This window comes from Delphinapterus leucas, chromosome 16 (genome assembly GCF_059928025.1).
Source record: "Delphinapterus leucas isolate spDelLeu-1000000601 "Yukka" chromosome 16, BTC_Dleu_Yukka2, whole genome shotgun sequence".
NCBI classification, from domain to species: Eukaryota; Metazoa; Chordata; class Mammalia; order Artiodactyla; family Monodontidae; genus Delphinapterus; species Delphinapterus leucas.
Window position 1 is genome coordinate 9,499,484 of NC_143144.1, and position 25,626 is coordinate 9,525,109.

Sequence of the window (25,626 nt, forward strand, 5' to 3'; positions counted from 1 at the left end):
ATAATGTATGTCAATTATACCTCAAATTAAAAAAAAAAAAGAAAAACTAAATGAGGTTTTTCTTTGGTCTTGTCTTTCAGTGAGAGCTGATGAAAAATAATCAGGTTTCAAAATTCAGTTGACCCAAAATAGCTTCTGCAAGCAGGTTAGTAGGTGGCTCTATTTTTTCTGTGGCTGCCTGTCAGATATTGGTCAGAAAACTAGAGTCAGGGAATTGGTCAAAATCATTTCAAGTGGTCAACAAAATCAAAAGAGACAAGAGAATGCAGCTATATGGCAACACGAAGACTGAAGAAAACTAGGGGAACCTGCCCCACCTCAATTTCTCAATTCCTAAAAATGAGAGCTAGAAGTTCAAAACCATCTGTGTCTGCCTGAAATTACGTGATATCCAAATGCCCTTTTGTTCTTTGACGGGAATATGCTCAAAGAAAGAGTCTGATTCCTCTCAAAACACAATGGCTGGTGTCACAGGATGACTTTGTGTCGCTACCCCATCTTGAAGATGTCTAAGAATATCAACTATTGAGATATATTTTCTTACAAACAGAGACATTAGTAAGGAACCTAGATTTTTGTACGTCTGTATCTCTTCTCCTGTCTGGGCTGAAGAATCAGGATTTTAAACACCAGCATCACTGAAACCTAAGCAAAGTCTTTGTGCTTTCCATCCTGTAAGCTCAAAAGCAACTCATCCATGCTTTATTTATCCTTGGAGAGGATTAATTGAATTCTGATTCCCTCTCTCTGTGTTTGCTGTGCAGGTTTCCACATACATTGCTGAACCTGACTAGAACCTGGCAGTGAGAAGGCTGTAATGTGATGTATTATCCTTCCAGCCTTCCTCAGCCAACCAGGCAAAGCTGTCAACGGAGGAAGCGGGACAGCTTCACCTCCCCGGCAAGGGGTAGAAGACTGGATGAGGAACAAAGTCAGGGTATTCCATCTTCAACCAAAACACTGCAGAGAGGCTGGCACACTTAATGTTGCACGCGACTGGTGTCCTCCATGCTGTCACCTTTCTTAGGACATGAAGCTAGAGAGAAAGGGGGTTAGGGCAATAATCAGTCTAGAAAAGGAGTAAAAATTCAGGATCTGTCACTGTCCTTTTCTTTCCCACCTAGTGTTCATACATATATATATATATATATATATATATATATATATATAAAGACTTCATGTGTAATACTAAATTATTGAAAAAGTCACTTGTCCAAAGTGATACATAGGAAAAGGTATATAAAAATGAAATTGCGATAGAATGTTAGTAGGTAGCTTAAGAGACTATTATTTAGGTTCTAATGAAAACTGTAAGTGGATCTGAAAGAGCAGCAGTGAAAATTGCAAGCTTTTTAACGTGAAGGGTGTTGTTACACTTTTCTTCTTAGTGTTAGAGTCAGATGGAGGGTGATGTGTACTTACTTTATTATTTTTAAAGCTAGCAGTCAGTAGCTGGGTATAGATCTGTAATGCTTGTGCATCTCGCTTGTGTAATTTAGCTTTTAGCATTGAATCAGTCAGCAAATTTCAGTTTTATATCTGCATAGAACATCTCTATAAATACCAAAAAAAAGTTTCAAAGATTCTTCAGAAGTTAATCTTCAACATCCACTCCCCTCGCCACCACCCTCGCACGACCACAAGGGCTCAAATACCTGTTGTTATAAACGCTTATCTAAGCAGGCTCATTCCTAATGGTTGCTTGATTTAATATACCTGAAAATTCAAATGAAGAATGGAATAATCCGATATCCAGGACTCTTAAAATTTACTTTAAATTAGTATCTTTACATTCTGTGGTATCAGTTTCTAGTGAACCCCATATATTGGTGAATGACGAATTAAGATCAAAAGGCATTTTTACATTCCTCTTAAAATATTTTTTCTATTTTTTTAAAATTAATGAATGAATTAATTTATTTTTGGCTGCGTTGGGTCTTCGTTGCTGTGCGCGGGCTTTCTCTAGTTGTGGCGAGCGGGGGCTACTCTTTGTTGCTGTGCACGTCCTTCTCATTGCGGTGGCTTCTCTTATTGCGGAGCACGGGCTCTAGACGCACGGGCTTCAGCAGTTGTGCCACGCGAGCTCAGTAGTTGTGGCTCGCGGGCTCAGTAGTTGTGGTACATGGGCTTGGCTGCTCCACGGCATGTGGGATCTTCCCGGACCAGGGCTCGAACCCGTGTCCCCTACAATGGCAGGCGGATTCTTAACCACTGCGCCGCCAGGGAAGCCCTTACATTCCTTTTTACAAAGTTAACATTTATTTGCACTTAACTGGATGGCAGACATTACCCTGTATGCATTTTCTTATTTATGAGGCTGGTATTATTGTTCACATTTTACAAATTTGTACATTAAGGTACAGAGAAGTTAAGGTCACACTGCAGGTCACACAGTAAGTGGTAGAGTCACAGAGTGAGGATTTGAACTCAATTGTGGATTTAGAGACTGTGTGCTTAATTGTGACACTTGGTTTTGTCCCATGAATTGAGTTTTATTAAATTTCTAGAACAGGACTTCCCTGGTGGTCCAGTGGTTAAGACTCCACGCTTCTACTGCAGGGCACACGGGTTAGATCCCTGGTCAGGGAACTAAGATCCCACATGCCGCGTGGCGCAGCAAAATAAATAAATAAATTGTATTTAAATTTTCTAGAACAATGGAATAAACTCTATGCTTTTTAAAGCTCTAAAGTCTCAAAGAATTAATGAAAAAAATCTAGTAAGATGAGAATTAAATGGTATATTTCAGCATACAGATACTTTTAATGTGAATTTTATATGAGAGCAATCGAAAATTTGTGCCAGGATTATAGGCACAGAGTATATTGAGGCTAATGTCCAAATTCTTAATTGCTTTTAAAGTTACATTTTGCATCAAATATGAACAAAGTTCAAAAATTACACCTCAGTCTTTAAAACTTATAAAAATCTTATATACATTTTTATAGAGATATATTTTACTTACAATGAAACAATACAGATTTTTATAGTACCATCCCATGCAACCATCATGCAAATTAAGGTATAGAGCATTTCCATCACCCCAGAAAGTTCCCTGGTGCACCTGTGGCAGTCACTACTCTACTCCCCAGAGGCAATTAGGTTGGAAATTATCTTAAAGAAATAAAGAACCATCTTTAAGATAAATTCCCCATGATTTCTACCACTAAGAGATTAATGTTCCTTGTTCTTGAATTTCATGTAAACGGAGTGGATTCATACAGAGTGTACTCTTATGTAAGGCTTCTTTCATTCAGTGTAAAATGCTTTGGAGATTCATCCATGCTGTCACAGACATCTGAAATCCATTCCTCTTCACTGTTGGGTAGTATTTCACCTACCCAATATCTGGAATTGTTAGTCTTTTTACTTTCAGTCATTCTCAAGGATATAAAGTGGTAACTCATCGTGGCTTTAATTTGCATTTCCCTGATGACTAAAGATGCCAGCACCTTTATCATTTGCTTACTGGCCATTCATGTATGTTCCCTCCCTATGTGAATCTTATTCACCTTCGTATCCCTAGAGCCTAGCAAAATAAGTGTTTCCTGAATAGATAGATTTTTTTTAAAAAAAGGTAGACTATCTAACAACATTAAAAAACATATGTTGAGGTGTAACAATTCTGCTTCTAGGAATTTATCTTGAAGAAGTGAAGAGGTACGTAAAGAAATAATCTGAGGAATATTAATTTTAATAGCAAATGCATACTAACTAAATATCCAACAATAGGGGACTGGTTAAATAAATTATTGGATAGCCATACTTTGGAATAAATAGTATTAGTATTATATAAACGGAGTGATACATATGTATAGATAAAAGTCTAGAAGGTGGTTTGATATTTATCTTTGGATGATGATATCAAAGTTGATTTTAAAATTTCTTCCTTTTGCAGTCTGTATCTTATACATTTTTCTAACAAGGCACAAATATTGCTTGTGCAATAAGGAAAAATGAGGCCATTTAAAAATAGAACATGTATTGATACACAGGACAGTATGCAGAAAAGAGTTATGCGGCAGGCCTGAAGGGCTCTCCTTAGGATGGCATGCCTGCAAATGTGGTCCTTGGCTGGTGTCTGGGAACATGGATTTCAAGAGAGTTCCCACCTTCTCTACCTGATAAGAGTGGCTTACTGCACCCAAACTGTACAAACAGTGTGGTGTATACTGAATACCGGTCTCCTTCTGGACGCCTGGAATTTCAGGACTTGTGAGAGAGAGGGTGCCTACATGACCAGTCCTCAATAAAAACGCTGACACTGCATCCCTCATGAGCTTCCCTGGTAGACAACATCACACGTGCTGTCACAATTTGTTTCTGGAGGAAGTGAGTGAGTTCCTTGTGATTCACTGGGAGAAGTCTCTTGGAAGCTTGTGCCTGGTTTCCTCCAGCTTTGCCCGGTGCATCTTTTCCTTTTGCTGATTTTGCTTTGTACCCTTCACTGTAATAAACCTTAGCTGTAATTACAACTATACGCTGAGTTGTTAAGTCCTCATCCAACCTGGGGATGGTCTTGGGGAACCCCTGACAGATAGTATCTTAGTTATTCTTAAAGAGGCCAAATATAAAACCTGAAAAATCTTGGGCAAGTTGTCTTTGTCAATTCTCTTTGATAACTTGGGTATTGTAAAGAAACAGTCTAACCTTCTACCTTATATAAATGCAGAGTTTTAAAAGAGTCACTTACAGCAGGATGAAAAACATTGATGGCTTGGACAGAGGCCTTCCCTTTTTGCTTATACCCGAATACCAAGTCGATCCACTGACAGATGTTCTGGGACACGTAGTCAGACTCTAGAGCCTGTCTATGGATGAGGATAAAAAGACGAGGATCGTTACGTGCCCAAGGCGGGAGGTTGACGTGATTAACCCGTTCACCATTCTGGCGTACACCAAAATCGAAACCTAAAAGAGAAGAGTAATATCAATGTTTATCTCCCCCAGAGCATGCTTCCTTTGGCCCACTGAGCAGATCGTAAGAGTTCACAGAAACAGCTATTGTGTGCTATAAACTAGAGAAGGAGCAGCGAGAGGATAGTAACACCATTGCTCACCCGCTGACTTACCCCTCACAGAGCTACATGGATTAACGCTATCTATCCTAACTGAATCTGAGATCTTTCAACTTTACCCTTCCACCGCTTTATATCATATTGAAAAACAAGCAGAACATCATTGCCCACTAATTCCAATATTCCAGTTATCAAATCTTCAAATGCATCAAGTGAGAAAATATCTCAATTGTAAACCTGATTAAAATAAAGTGAAGGCTTTTGTGTAAGCATTTCTGAATGATTGGTGTTAACATATAATAAATTCAAGACTACTTATATGTAGTAAGTATTAGCATTCTGTAGTTGAAAAACTCAACGAATACAAAGTATACACATTCCTAGAACGAACTGTCTTAGTCTATTAATTTTATGGTAAATCTATAGGTCTGTTCTGATTTCATTTCCACTAAGCATTCCTGTGGACAACAAAATTATACTAACACACTGAGTAAGAGGGTTCTTCCGCGATGTAAATAAGGTATTATCTAATTGCCTCATTAGTCTGCTAGTGTAAACAAAAATCTCAGAAGTGTTTCTTTAAAAAATTGTCCTAAAGGAAATGTCACCTTTGAACAGAAATTTTTTTGTGCTAACCTTTTTTTTTTAATGGACAGAAAATCCGAACACCATAGCAGAATCCAAATTTACAAAGGCCTCTTAAAAGCTAATTATGCTCCATGTAAAATTAAGTTGCTGTCTGCCTACTTCTTGATCTTGTGAAGACAACTGGAAGGATCTTCACTAATTTTGGAAGTACTCTGAAATGATATGATATAAAATATAAACTAAGGGCTTATATAAAATTAATACGGGGTGGGGGGTGAGGGTCACCTCAAAAATCCCAGCAGTCATCCAACAGACAGCTGCAGGGTGACAGCGTTGGGATGTACTGGCTGAGCACCTCCATACTCTATGCGGCGGCTTCAGGGGAAGCAGCAGAGACTTACTGATTGATCAATGGTGACGAGGCATCTAAGGGCTGAGCTAGGAGGGGTTGAGCCACAGGGGATCTCTGTGAACTCAAATCATTCCCAAATTTTTGGTGCTCTGGGGACACATCACAGAGGTAGACACTGTTCACCCAGAGCAGATGCCTGGAGGTACAATGAGAGGCCTATAGGAATGCTCATAGGAAATAGCAGGATGTATGCTACAGCAAGTTATCGTTTCCAAAAATGGCTGTAACAACACCTGCTGTTGTGCATGCTTTTCTAGAATCTTGCTGCTCCCCTATCAAATGGCAAAGTCTATGCTCCTTCCTTTTGAATGTGGGCGGGCACTTGTGACTACCTCACAAACAGAATGCAGTGTAAGTGCCACCGTGTGACTTCCAAGGCTAGGCTGGAAAAGGCCATGCAGCTTCTGCTCATCTCTCTAGGGACACTTGCCTTTGGAACCCTGAGTTGCCAAGTAGGGTGTCCGAGGCCACCACGCTGTGAGGAAGTCCACACTAGTCCACGTGGAGAAACCACATGGAAAACCATGGACACTACCTGAAGAGAGAGATGCCCACCAGCCCTGTGCTGCTCTGTTCCCCTGGATGTTCCAGCTCCAGCCAATCTGAATGCACAAGAGACCCTGGGCCAAAACCACAAAAACCACTTGGCTGAGCTGTTCCTGAATTTCTGACCTGGAAAAACTGTGATGGATAATACATTCAATGTTGTTTTGAGTCACTAAGTATTGGGGTTATTCACTATGCAGCCATAGATAACAGGAACATACATACAAGAAACCACAGAGGAATGTGGTTTTTGGACAGAGAAATGAGTCCCTGATTGAAAGCCACCAGGCAGGTACCCCAAGCTGCAGGTGCTGATATTTCACTGAGGCATCTCTCACTTGGGCAACACTATGAAGCTTGCTCCAGGTAATTAGCAGCACGGATTTATTAATGATTCTCTAAATAACTCCAGAGAGGCCAGTTAATATAGGAAAAAATTCTGAAGTCATTTGTCCAACATTAACCTCTCTAAAGATATAATTCTCAATTTCATGTATTTCCTAAAGGTCACATAAAAATATGAAAGTAAGTAATGTAGGAAAACAACCCAAAGATACCCTGTAAAGGATTAACTGATCTTACATTAAAGAACAGGTAAGGTTACCAAGATTGTCGGTCACTGGCATCACAGAAAATCAGATTTTACCTTCTAGTATTCCTTTTCATTATTAGATAACTCTAGTTAGAGTGTTTTATTTCTAACTTGGTCATTCCTCATAAAATCATTGAGATTTTGGTTAATTCACACTGTTCTTTATAAATTCATGACCTTTTTTTAAAATCAGCATATTATAACTTTTGTAATCAGAGAAAATAATAAAGCAAGTTCTGTAACAGAATTAAAATACATGTTTACAAATACTTTTAATAGTTAAAAGTTACAGTTTTCCAGATATACCTAGTCCCATAAAATATTTAACATCCTCAAGCTCACTTGGAAATAACATTACATACTTAATAAGTAAAGGTATTTCTCTTATTTGGGGACTCAAATTTTAGGACTTACAAAAGGTATTTTTATTTTTGGAAAATTATAAAGTAAGTACAAACACTCAGAAATTTAAATTAGAAACGGTTTACTGTTATACCTTCACGGTTAACTAAGAATTCCGGAAGGTAGAAAAACTCTGGGATAAGTTCTTTCACATCAGTCATGGACTCAAAAGAGGAGAGACGCCAGGTTGTGTTTGTAGAATGAAAAGTTCTGTCTGGGATGTCAAAACTCTGATCTGAAAAAATACAAATAACACACTTAAGACACAAAGACTTGATTCCATTGAAACTTGTTACAATTAATTCACTTTTACTATTTCAAAAAGATTAAAATGATGTTCACTTTGTCCATAGTTTAAAAGAGATTATTCGTGTTCTTGAAAATAAATATTTCTCTACATAATTTGCAACTGCATTATGTTATTTTTAATCGGTATTATGCTTTCATAGTACATATAACTAGATAAATGTATATCACTTATTTGTTTAATTGATTACTGCCTGCCCAAGTAGAATGAAAGTTCTGTAAAAGCAGAGACCTGGGATATCAACCATACCGAGCACATTCTAGGAACTGGATAATCATTTATTTACTGAATGAAAGAATAAGGAAGGAAAATTAAAGTTCAAATAGGTAAAATAAGTTTTTTCCCCCATCAAGAAGCAAGATTATTTCTTTACCTCTTTTCTTCCCTCTCTTCTTTTATTTTTTTTGGGGGGCACTGCTTTTTAGATGTTCTAACTCTAACCTAAAAAATTCAGTAAAATTTCCTATGAATGAAAATAAAACTAAGAATACTTACTCCTTTGTTAAGTTTTTCTGGTGAACACTATTAATAATCAAGAACTGAGTTTTGACCCTGTCTTTTCTGTCAACAGCTATCAGACGTTCTATCCTAGAATATGAAATGATATCTAAAGACTAGCCCTTGAAAACAGCAGCAGCATGGATGCTTCTTCAGAACCATGCTGTACCATCCAAAACTCCTCTCAACTTGCTGAAATTTGAACACATCTTTTTATCTGGAGACTGTTAGAGACTAATTTCAGCATCAAGCAAGGCACAATTTTTTAAAAATATGCTAAATCTTCCACAAGCCTGACCTGCTTTGCCGAGCAACATTTTCTATTACTACTTTCTCATCTATTCTGTTGAGTCAGCATTGGCTGGGCACTAAATAAAATCTGGGGAGAAATTAGGTTTATAAATATTTCTTTTTTTCTCAGAAAGTAGGGAGGGCCACTTAAAGAAATATTTACTAACTCACTCAGGAGAAAAAGTTATTAATCTAAATGGAATCCAGAAAAATTAAAGGCAGTTCTGTGAGGCTATGATGGAATCACAGTATCTAGAGTAGAGACTACAGAACTGTGGAACAGGAGAAGCACACTGAGGTTTCTGTTGGGATTTTTAAATTCTCTGCAGCTTCTTAATAAAAAAAAAAGTAATACTACATTTCCTATAATTTAGAACATGTATGAACTCAACTGGTAGTTGTTAACCTAGCACTTTTGTCCCCCAGGGGACACTTTGCAACGCCTAGAGACATTTTTGGTTCTCACGGCTGGGTGGGAGGGGATGCCACTAGCATCTAGTAGGTAGGGGCCAGGGATACTGCTAAATGTCCTACAATGCACAGGACAGTCGCCATAACAAAGAATTATGTAGCTCAAAATGACTACAGTGCCAAGGTGAGAAACCCTGGACTAAATGAGAAGTCTAGAAATAAATTAAAAAGCCATCACACATCATTTTAAATTAATCAGAAGAAACTGAATGGGGACTTAGGTTGTCCCTGTTTTCTTTTTTTTTTTTTTTTTTTAATCATTCTTAAATACACAATGAGGAAAACCTAGCATAATAGTTGATTGGGAGTTTTATATTACTATATCCTCGGGCTACATGAAAAGAAATGGAGGGCAGTAACAGTTCTGTTATACACTGCAGTCATCCCAAACCACATGTGAAATATTCTTTTTTATTATGACTGCCACTTTTTAATCAGAGCATTCACAAATCAGAACATGTCCAGAAAGATGAGCAGAGCAGTGACAGGTTTGGAAACCAGAGCAAACACGGCTTAAATATGAGTTTTTAAATGCTTTACTAAGTACAGAACTGTCTTATTTATTTTTGTATTCCTTGCAGCAGCTGGGATAAGGCCTTGCATATAGGAAGCTCTCAACTTGATGTCAAATTAACTAAGGATAATTAGCCTGGGAATAAGCAAGAGTGAGAGGAGAAGGGGGACAGGGCAGTAATGTTCAAATATTTGAACAGCTGTCATACAGAACGTTTGTTTTGTGTACAGACAGAGGGACAAATATAAGAAAGCCCCTTTTATAGACCAAGTAGTCTACAGTCTATAAATTTCATTCCTCCAAGAGGTTGCATATGAGTATAAATATATACAGAAGTTCAAGAAGGGTTGAGTAAATGAACGGATGATTCCATAAAGGATTCTGGGCACCAGGAGGAACAACTACAGGACTAGTACCATGGTTCTCACTGGAAACTGACAGGTGAGTGTGTCCCTGTTTGCACGCAAAGCAGTAACTTCATCTCTATCTAAGTCATCTTCAGGCCTGAGGGCTGCCACTGAAAATGCCAAGGTAGAAGATTAACTAGACAGTTACTATAGTGAAGGTGGCAGTGTGGCTCTCCTATAACCACTTACAACTCACTCAGTTGTCAGAACAACTGACAATAACATATTCCCCTTTAGGGGCCAACGATAACTTAGGTGATCTCAAATAATTATTAAGTTGAACATTATAAAAAAGTGAATTGCATACACTTTAAAAGGGTAAAAAGCGTAAATTTAATGCTATGTGAATGACATTAATTTTTAAATAGTGAATTGCACTTTTATAAACTTAGACATGTTCAATTTGAAGCTAAAATGTAAGACATTAACAAGGTCATGTGGCTTACTGCTGTTTTTTTTTTAAACAACTTTATTGGAGTATAATTGCTTTACAATGCTGTGTTCGTTTCTGCTGTATAACAAAGTGAAGCTATATATATACATATATCCCCATATCCCCTCCCTCTTGCGTCTCCCTCCCACTCTCCCTATCCCATCCCTCTAGGTGGTTGCAAAGCACCGAGCTGATCTCCCTGTGCGATGCAGCCGCTTCCCACTAGCTATCTATTTTACATTTGGTAGTGTATATATGTCAATGTTACTCTCTCACTTCGTCCCGGCTTACCCTTCCCCCTCCCCGTGTCCTCAAGTCCATTCTCTACATCTGTGTCTTTACTCCTGTTCTGCTCCTAGGTGCTTCAGAACCTTTTTTTTTTTTTTTTTTTAGATTCCATATATATGTGTTAGCATACAGTATTTGTTTTTCTTTTTCGAACTTCCTTCAATCTGTATGACAGACTCTAGGTCCATCCACCTCACTACAAATAACTCAATTTCGTTTCTCTTTATGACTGAGTAATATTCCACTGTATATATGTGCCACATCTTCTTTATCCATTCACCTGTCAATGCACGCTTAGGTGGCTTCTATGTCCTGGCTATTGTAAATAGTGCTGCGATGAACATGGTGGTACATGACTCTTTCTGAATTATGGTTTTTTCAGGGTATATGCCCAGTAGTGGGATTGCTGAGTCATATGGTAGCTCTATTGTAAGTTTTTTAAGGAACCTCTATACTGTTCTCCGTAGTGGCTGTATCAATTTACATTCCCACTAACAGTACAAGAGGGTTCCCCTTTCTCCACACCCTCTCCAGCATTTATTGTTTGCAGATTTTTTGACGATGGCCATTCTGACTGGTGTGAGGTGACACCTCATTGTAGTTCTGATTTGCATTTCTCAATGATTAGTGATGTTGAGCATTCTTTCACGTGTTTGTTGGCAATCTGTATATCTTCTTTGGAGAAATGTCTATTTAGGTCTTCTGCCCATTTTTGGATTGGGTTGTTTGTTTTTTTGATATTGAGCTGCATGAGCTGCTTGTAAATTTTGGAGAGTAATCCTTTGTCAGTTGCTTCGTTTGAAAATATTTTCTCCCATTCTGTGTGTTGTCTTTTCATCTTGTTTATGGTTTCTTTGCTGTGCAAAAGCTTTTAACTTTCATTAGGTCCCGTTTGTTTATTTTTGTTTTTTTCCCATTTCTCTAGGAGGTGGGTCAAAAAGGATCTTGCTGTGATTTATGTCCTAGAGTGTTCTGCCTATGCTTTCCTCTAAGAGTTTGATAGTGTCTGGCCTTACATTTAGGTCTTTAATCCATTTTGAGTTTATTTTTGTTTATGGTGTTAGGAAGTGTTCTAATTTCATTCTTTTACATGTAGCTGTCCAGTTTTCCCAGCACCACTTATTGAAGAGGCTGTCTTTTCTCCACTGTATACTCTTGCCTCCTTTATCAAAGATAAGGTGACCATATCTGTGTGGGTTTATCTCTGGGCTTTCTATCCTGTTCCATTCATCTGTATTTCTGTTTTTGTGCCAGTACCATACTGTCTTGATTACTGTAGCTTTGTAGTATAGTCTGAAGTCTGGGAGCCTAATTCCTCCAGCTCCATTTTTCTTTCTCAAGATTGCTTTGGCTATTCAGGGTCTTTTGTGTCTCCTTACAAATTGTGCAATCTTTTTGTTCTAGTTCTGTGAAAAATGCCATTGGTAGTTTGATAGGGATTGCACTGAATCTGTAGATTACTTTGGGTAGTATAGTCATTTTCACAATGTTGATTATTCCAATCCAAGAACATGGAATTCCTCTGCATCTGTTTATATCATCTTTAATTTCTTTCATCAGTGTCTTACAGTTTTCTGCATACAGGTCTATTGTCTTCTTAGGTAGGTTTCTTCCTAGGTATTTTATTCTTTTTGTCGCAATGGTAAATGGGACCGTTTCCTTAATTGCTCTTTCAGATTTTTCATCATTAGTGTATAGGAATGAAAGACATTTCTGTGCATTAATTTTGTATCCTGCTACTTTACTAAATTCATTGATTAGCTCTAGTAGTTTTCTGGCAGCATCTTTAGAATTCTCTATGTATAGTATCATGTCATCTGCAAACAGTGACAGTTTTACCTCTTCTTTTCCGATTTGGATTCCTTTTATTTCTTTTTCTCCTCTGATTGATGTGGTTAAAACTTCCAAAACCATGTTGGATAATAGCAGTGAGAGTGGGCAACCTTTTCTTGTTCCTGATTTTAGAGGAAATGATTTCAGTCTTTCACCATTGAGAATGATGTTGGCTGTGGGTTTGTCATAAATGGTCTTTATTATGTTGAGGTAGGTTCCCTCTATGCCTACTTTCTGGAGAGTTTTTATCATAAATGGGTGTTGAATTTTGTCAAAAGCTTCTTCTGCATCTATTGAGATGATGATAGGTTTTTATCCTTCAGTTTGTTAATATGGTGTATCACATTGATTGATTTGCGTATACTGAAGAATCCTTGCATTCCTGGGATAAACCCCACTTGATCATGGTGTATGATCCTTTTAATGTGCTGTTGGATTCTGTTTGCTAGTATTTTGTTGAGAATTTTTTTTTTTTTTTTTTGCGGTACATGGGCCTCTCACTGCTGTGGCCTCTCCTGCAGCGGAGCACAGGCTCCGGACGCGCAGGCCCAGCAGCCATGGCTCACGGGCCCAGCCGCTCCGCGGCATGCGGGATCCTCCCAGACCAGGGCACGAACCCGTGTCCCCTGCGTCGGCAGGCGGATTCCCAACCACTGTGCCACCAGGGAGGCCCTGTTGAGAATTTTTGCATCTATGTTCATCAGTGATATTGGCCTGTAGTTTTCTTTCTTTGTGACATCTTTGTCTGGTTTTGTTATCAGGGTGATGGTGGCCTTGTAGAATGAGTTTGGGAGTGTTCCTCCCTCTGCTATATTTTGGAAGAGTTTGAAAAGGATAGGTGTTAGCTTTTCTCTAAATGTTTGATAGAATTCGCCTGTGAAGTCATCTGGTCCTAGGCTTTTGTTTGTTGGAAGATTTTTAATCACAGTTTCAATTTTAGTGCTTGTGATTGGTCTGTTTATACTTTATTTCTTCCTGGTTCAGTCTCGGAAAGTTGTTCTTTTCTAAGAATTTGTCCAATTCTTCCAGGTTGTCCATTTTATTGGCATAGAGTTGCTTGTAGTAATCTCTCATGATCCTTTGTACTTCTGCAGTGTCAGTTGTTACTTCTCCTTTTTCATTTCTAATTTGGTTTATTTGAGTCTTCTCCCTTTTTTTCTTGGTGAGTCTGGCTAATGGTTATCAATTTTGTTTATCTTCTCAAAGAACCAGCTTTTAGTTTTACTGAACTTTGCTACTGTTTCCTTCAGTTCTTTTTCATGTATTTCTGATCTGATCTTTGATTTCTTTCCTTCTGATAACTTTGGGTGTTTTTTTTTGTTGTTGTTATTCTTTCTCTAATTGCTTTAGATTAAGGTTAGGTTGTGAATTTGAGATTTTTCTTGTTTCTTGAGGTAGTATTGTATTACTATACCTGCCCTCTTAAAACTGCTTTTACTGCGTCCCAGAGGTTTTGGGTCATCGTGTTTTCATTGTCATTTGCTTCTAGGTATTTTTTGATTTCTTCAGCGATCTCTTGGTTATTTAGTAGCATATTGCTTAGTCTCCATGTGTTTGTATTTTTTACAGTTTTTTTCCTGTAATTGATATCTAGTCTCATAGCGTTGTGGTAGGAAGAGATACTTGATATGATTTCAATTTTCTGAAATCTACCAAGGCTTGATTTGTGACCCAAGATATGGTCTATCCTGGAGAATGTTCCATGAGCACTTGAGAAGAAAGTGTATTCTGTTGTTTTTGGATGGAATGTCCTATAAATATCAATTAAGTCCATCTTGTTTAATGTATCATTTAAAGCTTGTGTTTCCTCATTTGTTTTCATTTTGGATGATCTGTCCATTGGTGAAAGTGGGGTGTTAGAGTCCCCTACTATGACTGTGTTACTGTCGATTTCCCCTTTTATGGCTGTTAGCATTTGCCTTATGTATCGAGGTGCTCCTATGTTGGGTGTATAAATAGTTACAATTGTTATATCTTCTTCTTGGATTAATCCCTTGTTCATTATGTAGTGTCCTTCTTTGTCTCTTGTAATAGTCTTTATTTTAAAGTCTATTTTGTCTGATATGAGACTTGCTGCTCCAGCTTTGTTTTGATTTCCATTTGCATGGAATATCTTTTTCCATCCCCTCACTTTCAGTATGTATGTCTCCCTAGGTCTGAAATGGGTCTCTTGTAGACAGCATATATATAGGTGTTGTTTCTGTATCCATTCAGCTAGTCTATGTCTTTTGGTTGGAGCTTTAATCCATTTACATTTAAGGTAGTTATTGATATGTATGCTCCATTTTCTTAATTGTTTTGGGTTTGTTTTTGTAGGTCTTTTCCTTCTCTTGTGTTTCCTGCCTAGATAAGTCCCTTTAGCATTTGTTGTAAAGCTGGTTTGGTGGTGCTGAATTCTCTTAACTTTTACTGTCTGTAAAGGTTTTAATTTCTCCATTAACTCTGAATGAGATCCTTGCTGGGTAGAGTAATCTTGGTTGTAGGTTTTCCCTTTCGTCACTTTAAATATGTCCTGCCACTCCCTTCTGGCTTGCAGTTTCTGCTGAAAGATCAGCTGTTAACATTATGGGGATTCCCTTGTTTGTATGTTATTTGTTGCTTTTCCCTTGCTCCTTTTAGTATTTTTTCTTTGTATTTAATTTTTGATAGTTTGATTAATACATGTCTTGGTGTGTTTCTCCTTGGGTTTATCCTGTATGGTACTCTCTGTGCTTCCTGGACTTGACTATTTCCTTTCCCTTGTTAGGGAAGTTTTTGACTATAATCTCTTCAAGTATTTTCTCAGGCCCTTCCTTTTTCTCTTCTTCTGGGACCCCTAGAGTTCGAATGTTGGTGTGCTGAATGTTGTCCCAGAGGTCTCTGAGACTGTCCTCAGTTCTTTTCATTCTTTTTTCTTTATTCTGCTCCCTGGCAGTTATTTCCACCATTGTATCTTCCAGCTCACTTATCCGTTCTTCTGCCTCAGTTATTCTGCTATTGATTCCTTGTAGAGTTATTTTTAATTTTAGTAATTGTGTTGTTCATCACTGTTTGTTTGCCCTTTAGTTCTTCTAAATCCTTGTTAAATGTTTCTTGTATTTTCTCTATTCTGTTTCTGAGATTTTGGATCATCTTTACTATCATTATTCTGAATTCTTTTTCAGGTAGGTTGCCTATTTTGTCTTCATTTATTTGGTCTTGTAGCTTTTTACCTTGCTCCTTTGTAACATATTTTTTTGTTGTTTCTTTTTCTTTTTTTTGATGGATGGTGCTGTATTCCTGTCTTACTGGTTGTTTGGCCTGAGATGTCCGGCACTGGAGTTTGCAGGCCGTTGGATAGAGCTGGGTCTTGGTGATGAGATGAGGATCTCTGGGAGGTCTCACTGTGATTAATATTCCCTGGGGTCTGTTAGTCCAGCAGTTTGGACTCGGAGCTCCCACCACAGGAGCTCGGGCCTGACCTCTGGCCTGGGAAACAAGATCCCCCAAGCTTTGTGGCGCGGTAAAAAAAAAAAGAAAGAAAGAAAGAAAGAAGCAGTACAATATCAAAGAATAAAAAACAAAATAAAATTAGAAAGATAAAAACATATATTAGGAAAAATAAAACTATAATTGAAACAACTGCAACAAGGCAAAATAAAAACACAACAGAAAAAAGAAAAAAAAAGCAGGGGGAATAAGCTAAAAAAAGAGAATGATAACAAAGTATAAAGAATAAAATAAAATTAGAAAACTATAAGATTTATTAGGAAAAATACAAGAGTCAACAACAATGAATCAACAGAACAGAACTCCAATCTAAAAGAGGAAAAAAGAAAAAAAAAAAAGCCTTGGCTATAGGGGCGGGGTTTAGGTGGGGGATGGAACTTAGGCAGGGGCGGGGTTTAGTGTGGACCGGGACCTAGGCGGGTGGGGGGGTGACGTTTCGGCGTGGGGTGGGGCCTTTGCTTAGGACCTGCATGGAAGGGGAGAGGTAGCACCTCGAAAGGAGGGTCTCTGGAGTGTACAGTTTCGGAGTTTGGAGGCAGGGCCCTGCCTGAGGGTGTGTGGGTGGGGTTTAGGCCCAGCTCGTTGGAGGGGGTCTCAGAGGGGGCTTCTGCGTGTAGAGGTGGGGCCCCGGGTGGGGGGATGGGGTGGGGCTTGGGCTCTGCACGGCAGGAGGGAGGCTCCGAGGGCAGAGGATTAGGTGGTGGAGCCCAACACGTTCCCTGGTGCCTAAGTGGACAGGGAAAGCGCTGGCCCCGTTCCCCTTCGTTCCTTTGTGCCCCTCCCCCACCATCTCCCCCAGGGTCTCCCCCGTCGCCACTGGACCCCTAACCGTGGGTGGGTCCTCCTGGGTGTAGGAACTCCTTCTCTCCCCCAGCCACCCTTCAGGGGTGCCGGTCCCGGAGGTCTGGGCTTTACTTTTGCTCCCCCTTCCCCACCTCCCACTCCCTCAGGACCCGCGCGCCTGGAGGGGGCCTCAGTGGGCAGAGGATCAGGTCCGGGGATCTCAGCAAGTTCCTGGGGGCCCAAGTGGGCAGGGGAAACCTGGCCACGCTCCCTTTTGATCCTCTGCCCTCCCAATGGTTCCCCAATTTCCCCCTTCTGGCCTGGGATCCCTTCCCCTCAGGGGCGCCAGTCCCGTCCCGCCTCCACTTCTCCCACTTCACTCCCCCCATGCCCCGCGTCCTACCCGGTCACTGGGGGTTCCTCCCGTCCCCTTAGGTGTCCGCAGTCCCCCACTGGGGCCTGGTAGGTGCCCTAGTTGTGCGGAGACGCGAATTCCACATCCTCCTAGTACCACTGCTGGTTTCTTGAAGAGAATTTTGTTGCGGGAATATATAGAATTCTTTTTCCTATGGTTTGATTAGTTTCAGTACGTTCTCAGGACGTCAGACAAGTGTTTTATCCCCGATGACCAATCTGACCTTTGAGGTAGTTATGAAACAACCCTTACCTTGATAGGCTAAAAACATCTTTGTGAAAGGAGGCATCCTGACCAGGAAGTGGAGCACGGTGCCGCTGTTGGAGTAGTGGGAACCGTAGTGGTAGGGCTGCACCGGGGGCATCGGGTCGTCTTCCCGGGCTCCTTTGCGGTACTCCTCCTCCAGGTACTGAAGGACACAGGGACCAGAACTCGTGACAGTGAGCTCCAGGCAGAGCTGGAGCCGCCTCACTTGTCTTCTTTCCCATCCTCTCTGCTGCCCGTTAGACGCCATTCTCCATGGCTTGCCCATAGCCCTCCTGAGTGTCCGGGGGTCTGGTGCCCCACTAAGGCCTGACCACACACTGTGTGCACGTTTACCCTCTCATTTGCTCATAGAGAACCCACCTGTTCTGTACCCCACCTCCCAGCCCTCTGGCTCCCAACTAATACATAAATCTAAACTGATAATAATATCAGTTTAGATAATATATATCTAATGTATCTCAACTGATCAAGGGCTCAATAAATAAGAGCTGCCTCTCTCACTAGAGATGTCTTCGTCTTAAGAGGGTTTCAAGCTGTAATGCTACATTCTTTAGAGAAATGCTTTTCTATCAGAGGAACTGCAATAGAAATGTAAAACCTGTATCATATTATTGGAATTCTTTAATATAACATTTTATAGCTGTTTTGCAGTGGAGTTACACAGAAATAACGAAGATGGTGGTGACTTTTCAACTACTCCTGTCTTCCCATCATAAAGTAAGAAGCTCAACCAAATTTTTAATATCTGTCACTATTCTCATCTCCTGTAGCTTCTGTCTGTCTCTAATAACAAAGTCAGGTGACAGTGAATTTTCTGGAGTCACTTCTCTTTGATTCCCATAGCACTGCTGCATTTTTAGCTGCAGAAGAATCAAGCAGTGACAGTTGTAAGATGCTTGGATGGACCTTTCTGGAACTTTGACATAAGATAACATGGTGAATATGAGAAAACTGCTTCAGCTGCTCCTATCTTGACACTGTTGTGAAGAATGTAACATATGACTAATGGGTTTTTAAAAATCTCCAGCAGGATTCCATTAATATTAATTTCACAGAAATGGGTAATTAATTTCTATTTTTAAACTTTACAATCCAGTATTTTTTGTTAATAAACCTGTGCACAATTTGCTGAGATGAATAATAAGGGATTATGGTACATTATAAATATATTGATATTATTATATATAACACTAGGGGATGCAAATAGTAGGTCCCTGGAAATCTTTGTGATTTTTATAAGGAATATAATTATTTATATATTTGAACATTACAATGGATTATGAGCTTCCAATTTATGTAACAGTAAGTGCATTTCTTTTTCTGGGCAAAATGTTTTCAGAGAATTAAGACAGAGAATAATATTTAAAACCACACAGTGATTTCCAGTTGTCTGTCAATCAAAGCACAAGGAAGTGGGAAACAGAAAAATCAATACTATATGTTTAAAATTAGGTAAAACAGTCTGTAAAACAAAAATCCAGTTTTTACTTATCAAAATACATGAGGAAAAACTAAACCTACCTTGTATGTGTCCACGTAACGATCTTCTTTTTCTTTGTACTGCACGGCTATGGGCTTGGAGAGATTTCTAAAAAGGAAGAGATGATGGAAAACATCGAAGTATGCTGATACTGTCAGGTTTAAGCTGCCTTAGATGTTTACAAATAAGTGGTCAACAAAATACTCAGCCCTTGGTTTAGTGCTTACACATGTTGCTTTGCAATTAAGTCACAATTATGATTTCATAACCTATGAACATAGAATTTTTCTAAACAGATGCATACCATTATTAGGAATTCCTGACTTAACGAGTAACCTACACAAGAAGAGCTGCTGTTCTCCCTCCCTTCTCTGGTTCCTCTACTTCCTCCAAATCATAACTGATGCTGCCCATGGCAGCTGATTCCCACCAAGCCCTGGAAGTTCCTGCCCCCATTTCCAGATTCTACACCCAGCTCAGCAAGGAAGAGTGAGGGGCAGTTTGGACAGGAGATATGATCATGAGGAGATGTTATGTAATTACTAAGTTAGTGAAAACTGAAGAAACAACACATGCTTAAAATGACCACCCTGAGATCTGGAGTGCGAGTGCTGACATAAACATTTTGTTATCTAATTCGGGGATAGTGACTGACACCATGTGCACAGTGTAGCAAACACGTGCATGCGTATGCATGTCTGTGCTGGTGTTCACACTGTATCAGGGAGGGAAGAGAACTCTAGGATCAGTCTCCACTTTCACAAGCTACAGAGTCAAGCAGCATCTGTGTGAGGCCCATGAAAGAGCAAGAGAACAAGATGCAACGAGGAAGGGCAGAGGCTGCTCTGGCTGAGGTACCATCTGGTCGGGCACCGGGATGGGACCACCTGGAGTTTCAACATCTGGCACCACAACTAGTTCAACATCAAGATTTGCCCAAGTTTCAGTTAAGTCAAACCAGGTCTGCTTAGCCAGAGGTTGATATATCTATGTTTTGGGAAAATTATTTCCTAGGGATATTAAAATTAGTGATAGCAAACACATTCATTTCAGTTTTGAGACTTTGATAATCCTAAAAACTTTGTTAAAAAGTAAAGACAGTTTTATAGCATAGATACAAATTCACCTCAATATAGGAGAAATCATGTTCAAGATCCTGCCATGCATGCAATTTTTTTCTAAACAGTGTAAGTAGTTTTTTTGAACACAGGTAATACTGTTGTGTTTGGAAAATCAGAAGTTACTGATGAGTGAATAGAATAAACCAAAAATCAACCACAATACTATTATTCACAATATATCTGGAAGGGTACATACCTTTCCAGATGCTCTCTCCTTATTTGTGTATGTATAATTACTTTTAAAATAAAAATCTCCCCCTCCCCCATAATATACATTTCTACAATATCATTCTTTTTTTTAAAATATAAATTTATTTATTTATTTTTGGCTGCGTTGGGTCTGTTGCTGTGTGCACACGGGCTTTATCTAGTTGCGTTGAGCTGGGGCTACTCTTTGCTCCAGCGTGCTGGCTTCTTATTGCGGTGGCTTCTCTTGTTGCGGAGCATGGGCTCTAGGCGTGCGGGCTTCAGTAGTTGTGCCTCGCGGGCTCTAGAGAGCAGGCTCAGTAGTTGTGGCGCACGGGCTTAGCTGCTCCACAGCATGTGGGATCTTCCCGGACCAGGGCTCGAACCCATGTCCCCTGCATTGGCAGGTGGATTCTTAACCACTGCACTACCAGGGAAGTCCTCAGTAGTGTAAAAATTTTAATGTACATTAGCAGTGTATAAAAATGTCTAGAAGATAAATAATGTGCCATTTGCTCTTTTTTAAATTGACAAAAATTAAATTGAATCTGATTTCTTGAAAGCTGTCTGAACTAGGCCTACTATTTAGCAGGTATAATTAAAATATTCTAATACACTAAGTAGTATATTGGCAGCCAATTTTTCTTTAAACTACATAGATAAGTTTTTAATTGAAGTGTAATGGACATATAACACTATATTAGTTTCAGGTGTCCAACATAATGATTTGATATTTGTATATTCGATATTACAAAATGATCACCACAGTTAAGTCTAGGTAGCAGCCATCACCACACGTAGTTACAGGATTTTTTTTTGTTGTGCTGAGAACTTTTAAGATTTACTCTCTCAGCAACTTTCAAACATGTAATACAGTGTTATTAGCTAAGGTCATCGTGCTGTGCGTTGCATCCCAGGGCTCATTTCATAACTGGCAGCCTGTACCTTTTGACTCCCTTCACCCATTTTGCCACAATCCCACCACCACCCCCCAATGCTTCTGGCAACCACCAATCTGTTCTCTGTATCAGTGAGGTTTTCTGTTTGTTCTGTTTTTGTTTTGTTTTTATTTTTAGATTCCACATACAAGTGAGATCATACTTATTTGTATGCTATTTGTCTTTGACTGACTTGTTTCACTTAGCATAGTGCCCTCAAGGTCCATCCATGCTGTCACAAGATTTCATTCTCTTTTATGGATAAATAGTATTCCATTGTGTGTGTGTGACATTTTATTTATCCATTCATCCACAGATGGACACTTAGGTTGTTTCCGTATCTTGGCTACTATAAATAATGCTGCAGTGAACATGGGGGTGCAGATATCTTTTCAAGTTAGTGCTTTCATTTCCTCTTGATAAATACCCAGAAGTAGAATGGCTGGATCATATGACAGATCTATTTTTAGTTTTTTAAGGAACCTCCATATTGTTCTCCACAGTGGCTGCACCAATTTACATTCCCACCAACAGTGCACAGGGTCTCTTTTCTCTGTATCCTTGCCAACAGTTGTTATTTCTTGACTTTTTGATCCTAGCCAGAGAATGTTATTTAAAACTAAAGAAACAGAATATTCCCTCATCAACTAGGGCTATTTGGTTACTCTAAAAGGCAACTCATTCAGGAAAGGCAGGATAAAAGCTTAATTCTTTTCCTTAGTTGTCAAATTTCAAAAGCAAGGAATTGGTGCCCTACCCAAACAGTGACCAGTGAGTTTAGTTTTGCTTTGTTTTGGGGGCCTTTAAAAAGTGTCATTGTTAACTTAAGTATTTTTTAAATTCAAATGTGTTCAAGCAACTGTAGTCATTATTGTTTCTGATGCCCAGATTGTCCTATCTTTGGCAGTGAGAGCCACTTCAAGTTGGCTCCTAAGTGTTTTATTTTTTTGTAACTGTGGTAAAAAAACGCACATCACAAAACTTACCATCCTAACCATCCTCAAGTACCTAGTTCAGTGGTGTTAACAATATCAACACCGTTGTGCAATAGGTCTCTAAAACTTTTTCATTTTGTAAAGCTGAAACTCTACACCTGCTGAGCAACAAGCCCCTATATCCACCCCCCTCTTCTCCTGTCCCCCACACCCATCATTCCACTCTCTGTCTCTCTGAGTTGACTGCCCTAGACAACTCATGAAGAGGAATCACACAGTGTTTGTCTTCTGTGGCTGGCTCATTCCATTTAGCACAACGTCCCCAGGGCTCATCATGTGACAGGACTTCCCTCCTTCTTAAGGTTGAATAATATTCCTCTGTATGTATGCACCTCATTTTCCCCATCCACTGATCCACAGACAGACACCTGGGCTGCCTCCACCTCCTGGCCACTGCGAATAAAGCTGCAATGAACATGTGTGTGCAAATATGGCTCCCGAGTCCTTCTGACAAGCCTATAGTAATTTCCTTGCTCTCTGACACAACAGAATAGCCTGGGCTCATCTTGTATGTTTTCTACTAATAAATGCAGAAGAAATGAGAGAATAGGAAATCACCATTCTGTAACCCCTAGTGAAATAGTAGACTTGAACAATAATCATCAATGAAAGAAACAAGTTCAACGGGAGGCTGAACCCACGGACCAGCCTGAGCATCCTTAGAGTTGGGATATCACAGGCCTCCTGATATGGGGCAATATAAAGTCCACACCACCTCCTCTAGAGGATTCTTGCCAAAAAATGTTGAATCTGAATCTAAGCAAGCCTTTAGAAGTAATTTGCAGTCTCTAGGAAGTACAGAGGCTAGAGGAAAAACCTAAATGCTAATGTGGAATGGGGGACATCCTACAAGATAAATGACTTATTTTTGTTTTAAAAACAAGTCAATGTTAGGAAGAAAGAAAGAGAAAAATACATACACAAAAATAGGGCTGTTCTAGATGTTATGTCTTTAGACACAAAGCAACCAAAGGTGACAGTGGGCCTGACTCAAACAAATCAACTATAGAAAGACACCTCTGATATACTCAGGGGACATTTAAAAACGGACTGGATATTAGATGATACCATGAAATTACTGTTGATTTTCTTAGATATGATAACAGCACTGAGGCTATGAAAGAAAATGTCCCACTTTTTTCTTAAGAGATGTGTACTAAAGATCATATGAATGACATAAAAGATTTGTGTGGCTCATCTTAAGAAGAAAAAAAAAAGATGACATAAGTTTGGCAAAAATCTTGGTAATTGTTGAGCTGGGGTCATGGTCATATGGGGCTCATTATACATTCATTCTATTTTTGTGCATGTTTGAAAATTCTCACAATAAGAACTTCAGTAAAATAAATACATCATATTGACAAAGCCAAAAGGTGATGATGCCTTTAGTTACCTGTACACTGATGGATCGCTGAGGTCAAGGGTCTCACTAACGTAGTCAGCTAGGATAAACGGGAACACTGGATACTGCATGAGATCATTAAAGGATCGGCCGGCATGTTTGTTTAAGTGAGTCAAATATTCAAAATTAGTAATTTGTCCAGTATACCATAAATTTGTCAGAGCGGTGATATTGCCATATTCCAGAAGATTAGGGAGGTTATTTGTTAGTATATTGTGGTACACATCATCACGAACCTATGAGGGAAGGAGAGAAAAAAACCCAGATTTTATTTTTAGGCTTGACATTTTCCTCCAAAGAATCCATGATATTATAGGCATGTTACTAATCTCGAGTCCTCCAAGAAAATACTTTTTGCTCAATAACATTGACTGGTGGGGAACTGAGATTCAAATCCACATCTTCCTCTAAAGGTTGGGCTATTTATTTATTTATTGAAGTGTAGTTGATTTACAATATTATATTAGTTTTAGGTGTACAACATAGTGATTCAATTTTTTTATAAATTATACTCCATTTAAAGTTGTTATAAAATGTTGGTTTCATTCCTTGTGCTGTACCATATACCCGTGTAACTTATTTATTTTGTACATAATAGTTTGTACCTCTTAATCCTCTCCCCTTATCTTGCCCCTCCTCCTTCTCTCTCCCCACTGGTACCACTAGTTTGTTCTCCATATCTATGAGTCTATTTCTTTTTTTTTTATATTCATTCACTTGTGGCTCTTAACCACTATGTTTTGCAGCTGGAGAAATCAGTAAGAAACTAAGAAGTCTGTATAGAAAAGTCACTTATATACAGACCCTAAGAAAAAAAATCAATAAAGGAAAATTAAGAGTCTTCACCTAAGTAAATGCAACATGATGCAGTAGAAAGAGCATAGTTTTCTGACAGACAGAACGGGTCTTTTTTCTTGCTTAAACTCTTTGTGTTACAGTTATCATACCTGTAATATAAGGGTAATAATATTTATTTCCTGAGAATGAAATAAACTATCCTATGTAAAACAGAATACTTGATTTTCACTACTGATTGAAAACTAGTATATAAACTCTTTTTTAAGAGAGGCACAAAAGTTCTGTCACAGAAAAAAGGTATTCTGATTTCTTCTAAAGCAATTAAATGATAATTGATAATAAATGGAAAAAAACAGACGAGCCAGGACTTTGCTAAAAACAAATTTGAATTACCCCTCTTAAATATGTATATGCTTTACGCATAGGAAGGTGAGCCACAGATGTGGATAATCAAAGATGAGACTAAAAGTGAATGAGAAGAATGATCTTGGTTATGGAATAGGCAAGATTACAGGGTGTTTAAGAACCTAAACCTGAAGGTCTGTTTCACAACAATGTGAATATACTTAATACAACTGAACTGTACGCTTGAAAATGGTTAAGATGGCAACTTTTATGTTATGTATTTTTATGATAATTAAAAAAAAAGAATCGGTTCAAGGCAAAAACAAAAACTAAACTTATATTCTAAATCTGAAGGTTACAATATGGAGGTTCCCTAAAAAACTAAAAATAGAACTACCATGTGACCCAGCAATCCCACTACTGGACATATACCCAGAGAAAACCATAATTCAAAAAGACATATGCACCCCAATGTTCACTGCAGCACTATTTACAATAGCCAGGACATGAAAGCAACCTACATGTCCATCAAGAGAAGAATGGATAAAGAAGACGTGATACATACATACAATAGAATATTATTCAGCCATAAAAAAGGAACAAAATTGGGTCATTTGTAGAGACGTGGATGGACCTAGAGACTGTCATACAGGGTGAAATAAGTCAGAAAGAGAAAAACAAATATCATATACATATATATATATATGTATATATTTTTTTTTTTTTTTTTTTTTTTTTTTTTTTTTGCGGTACGCGGGCCTCTCACTGTTGTGGCCTCTCCCGCTGTGGAGCACAGGCTCCGGACGCGCAGGCTCAGTGGCCATGGCT

At 38.9% G+C, this 25,626-nt stretch overlaps 1 protein-coding gene across 15 annotated transcripts in view; it reads right to left on the minus strand.

Moving 5' to 3' along the window:
• Positions 1-25,626, minus strand: part of LYST (lysosomal trafficking regulator) — a 191,536-nt gene that overhangs the window by 26,916 nt on the left and 138,994 nt on the right. For 10 of the 15 annotated variants that reach the window (XM_089897446.1, XM_089897445.1, XM_089897449.1 and 7 more), the window contains 5 exons: positions 23,647-23,891; positions 19,055-19,121; positions 17,519-17,675; positions 7,653-7,793; positions 4,694-4,911 (listed from right to left, as the gene is read on the minus strand). In XM_089897446.1, coding sequence (XP_089753572.1) covers positions 4,694-4,911; positions 7,653-7,793; positions 17,519-17,675; positions 19,055-19,121; positions 23,647-23,891 — 828 coding nt within the window. The other 5 variants (XM_089897452.1, XM_089897453.1, XM_089897451.1 and 2 more) reach the window with 5 other exon arrangements.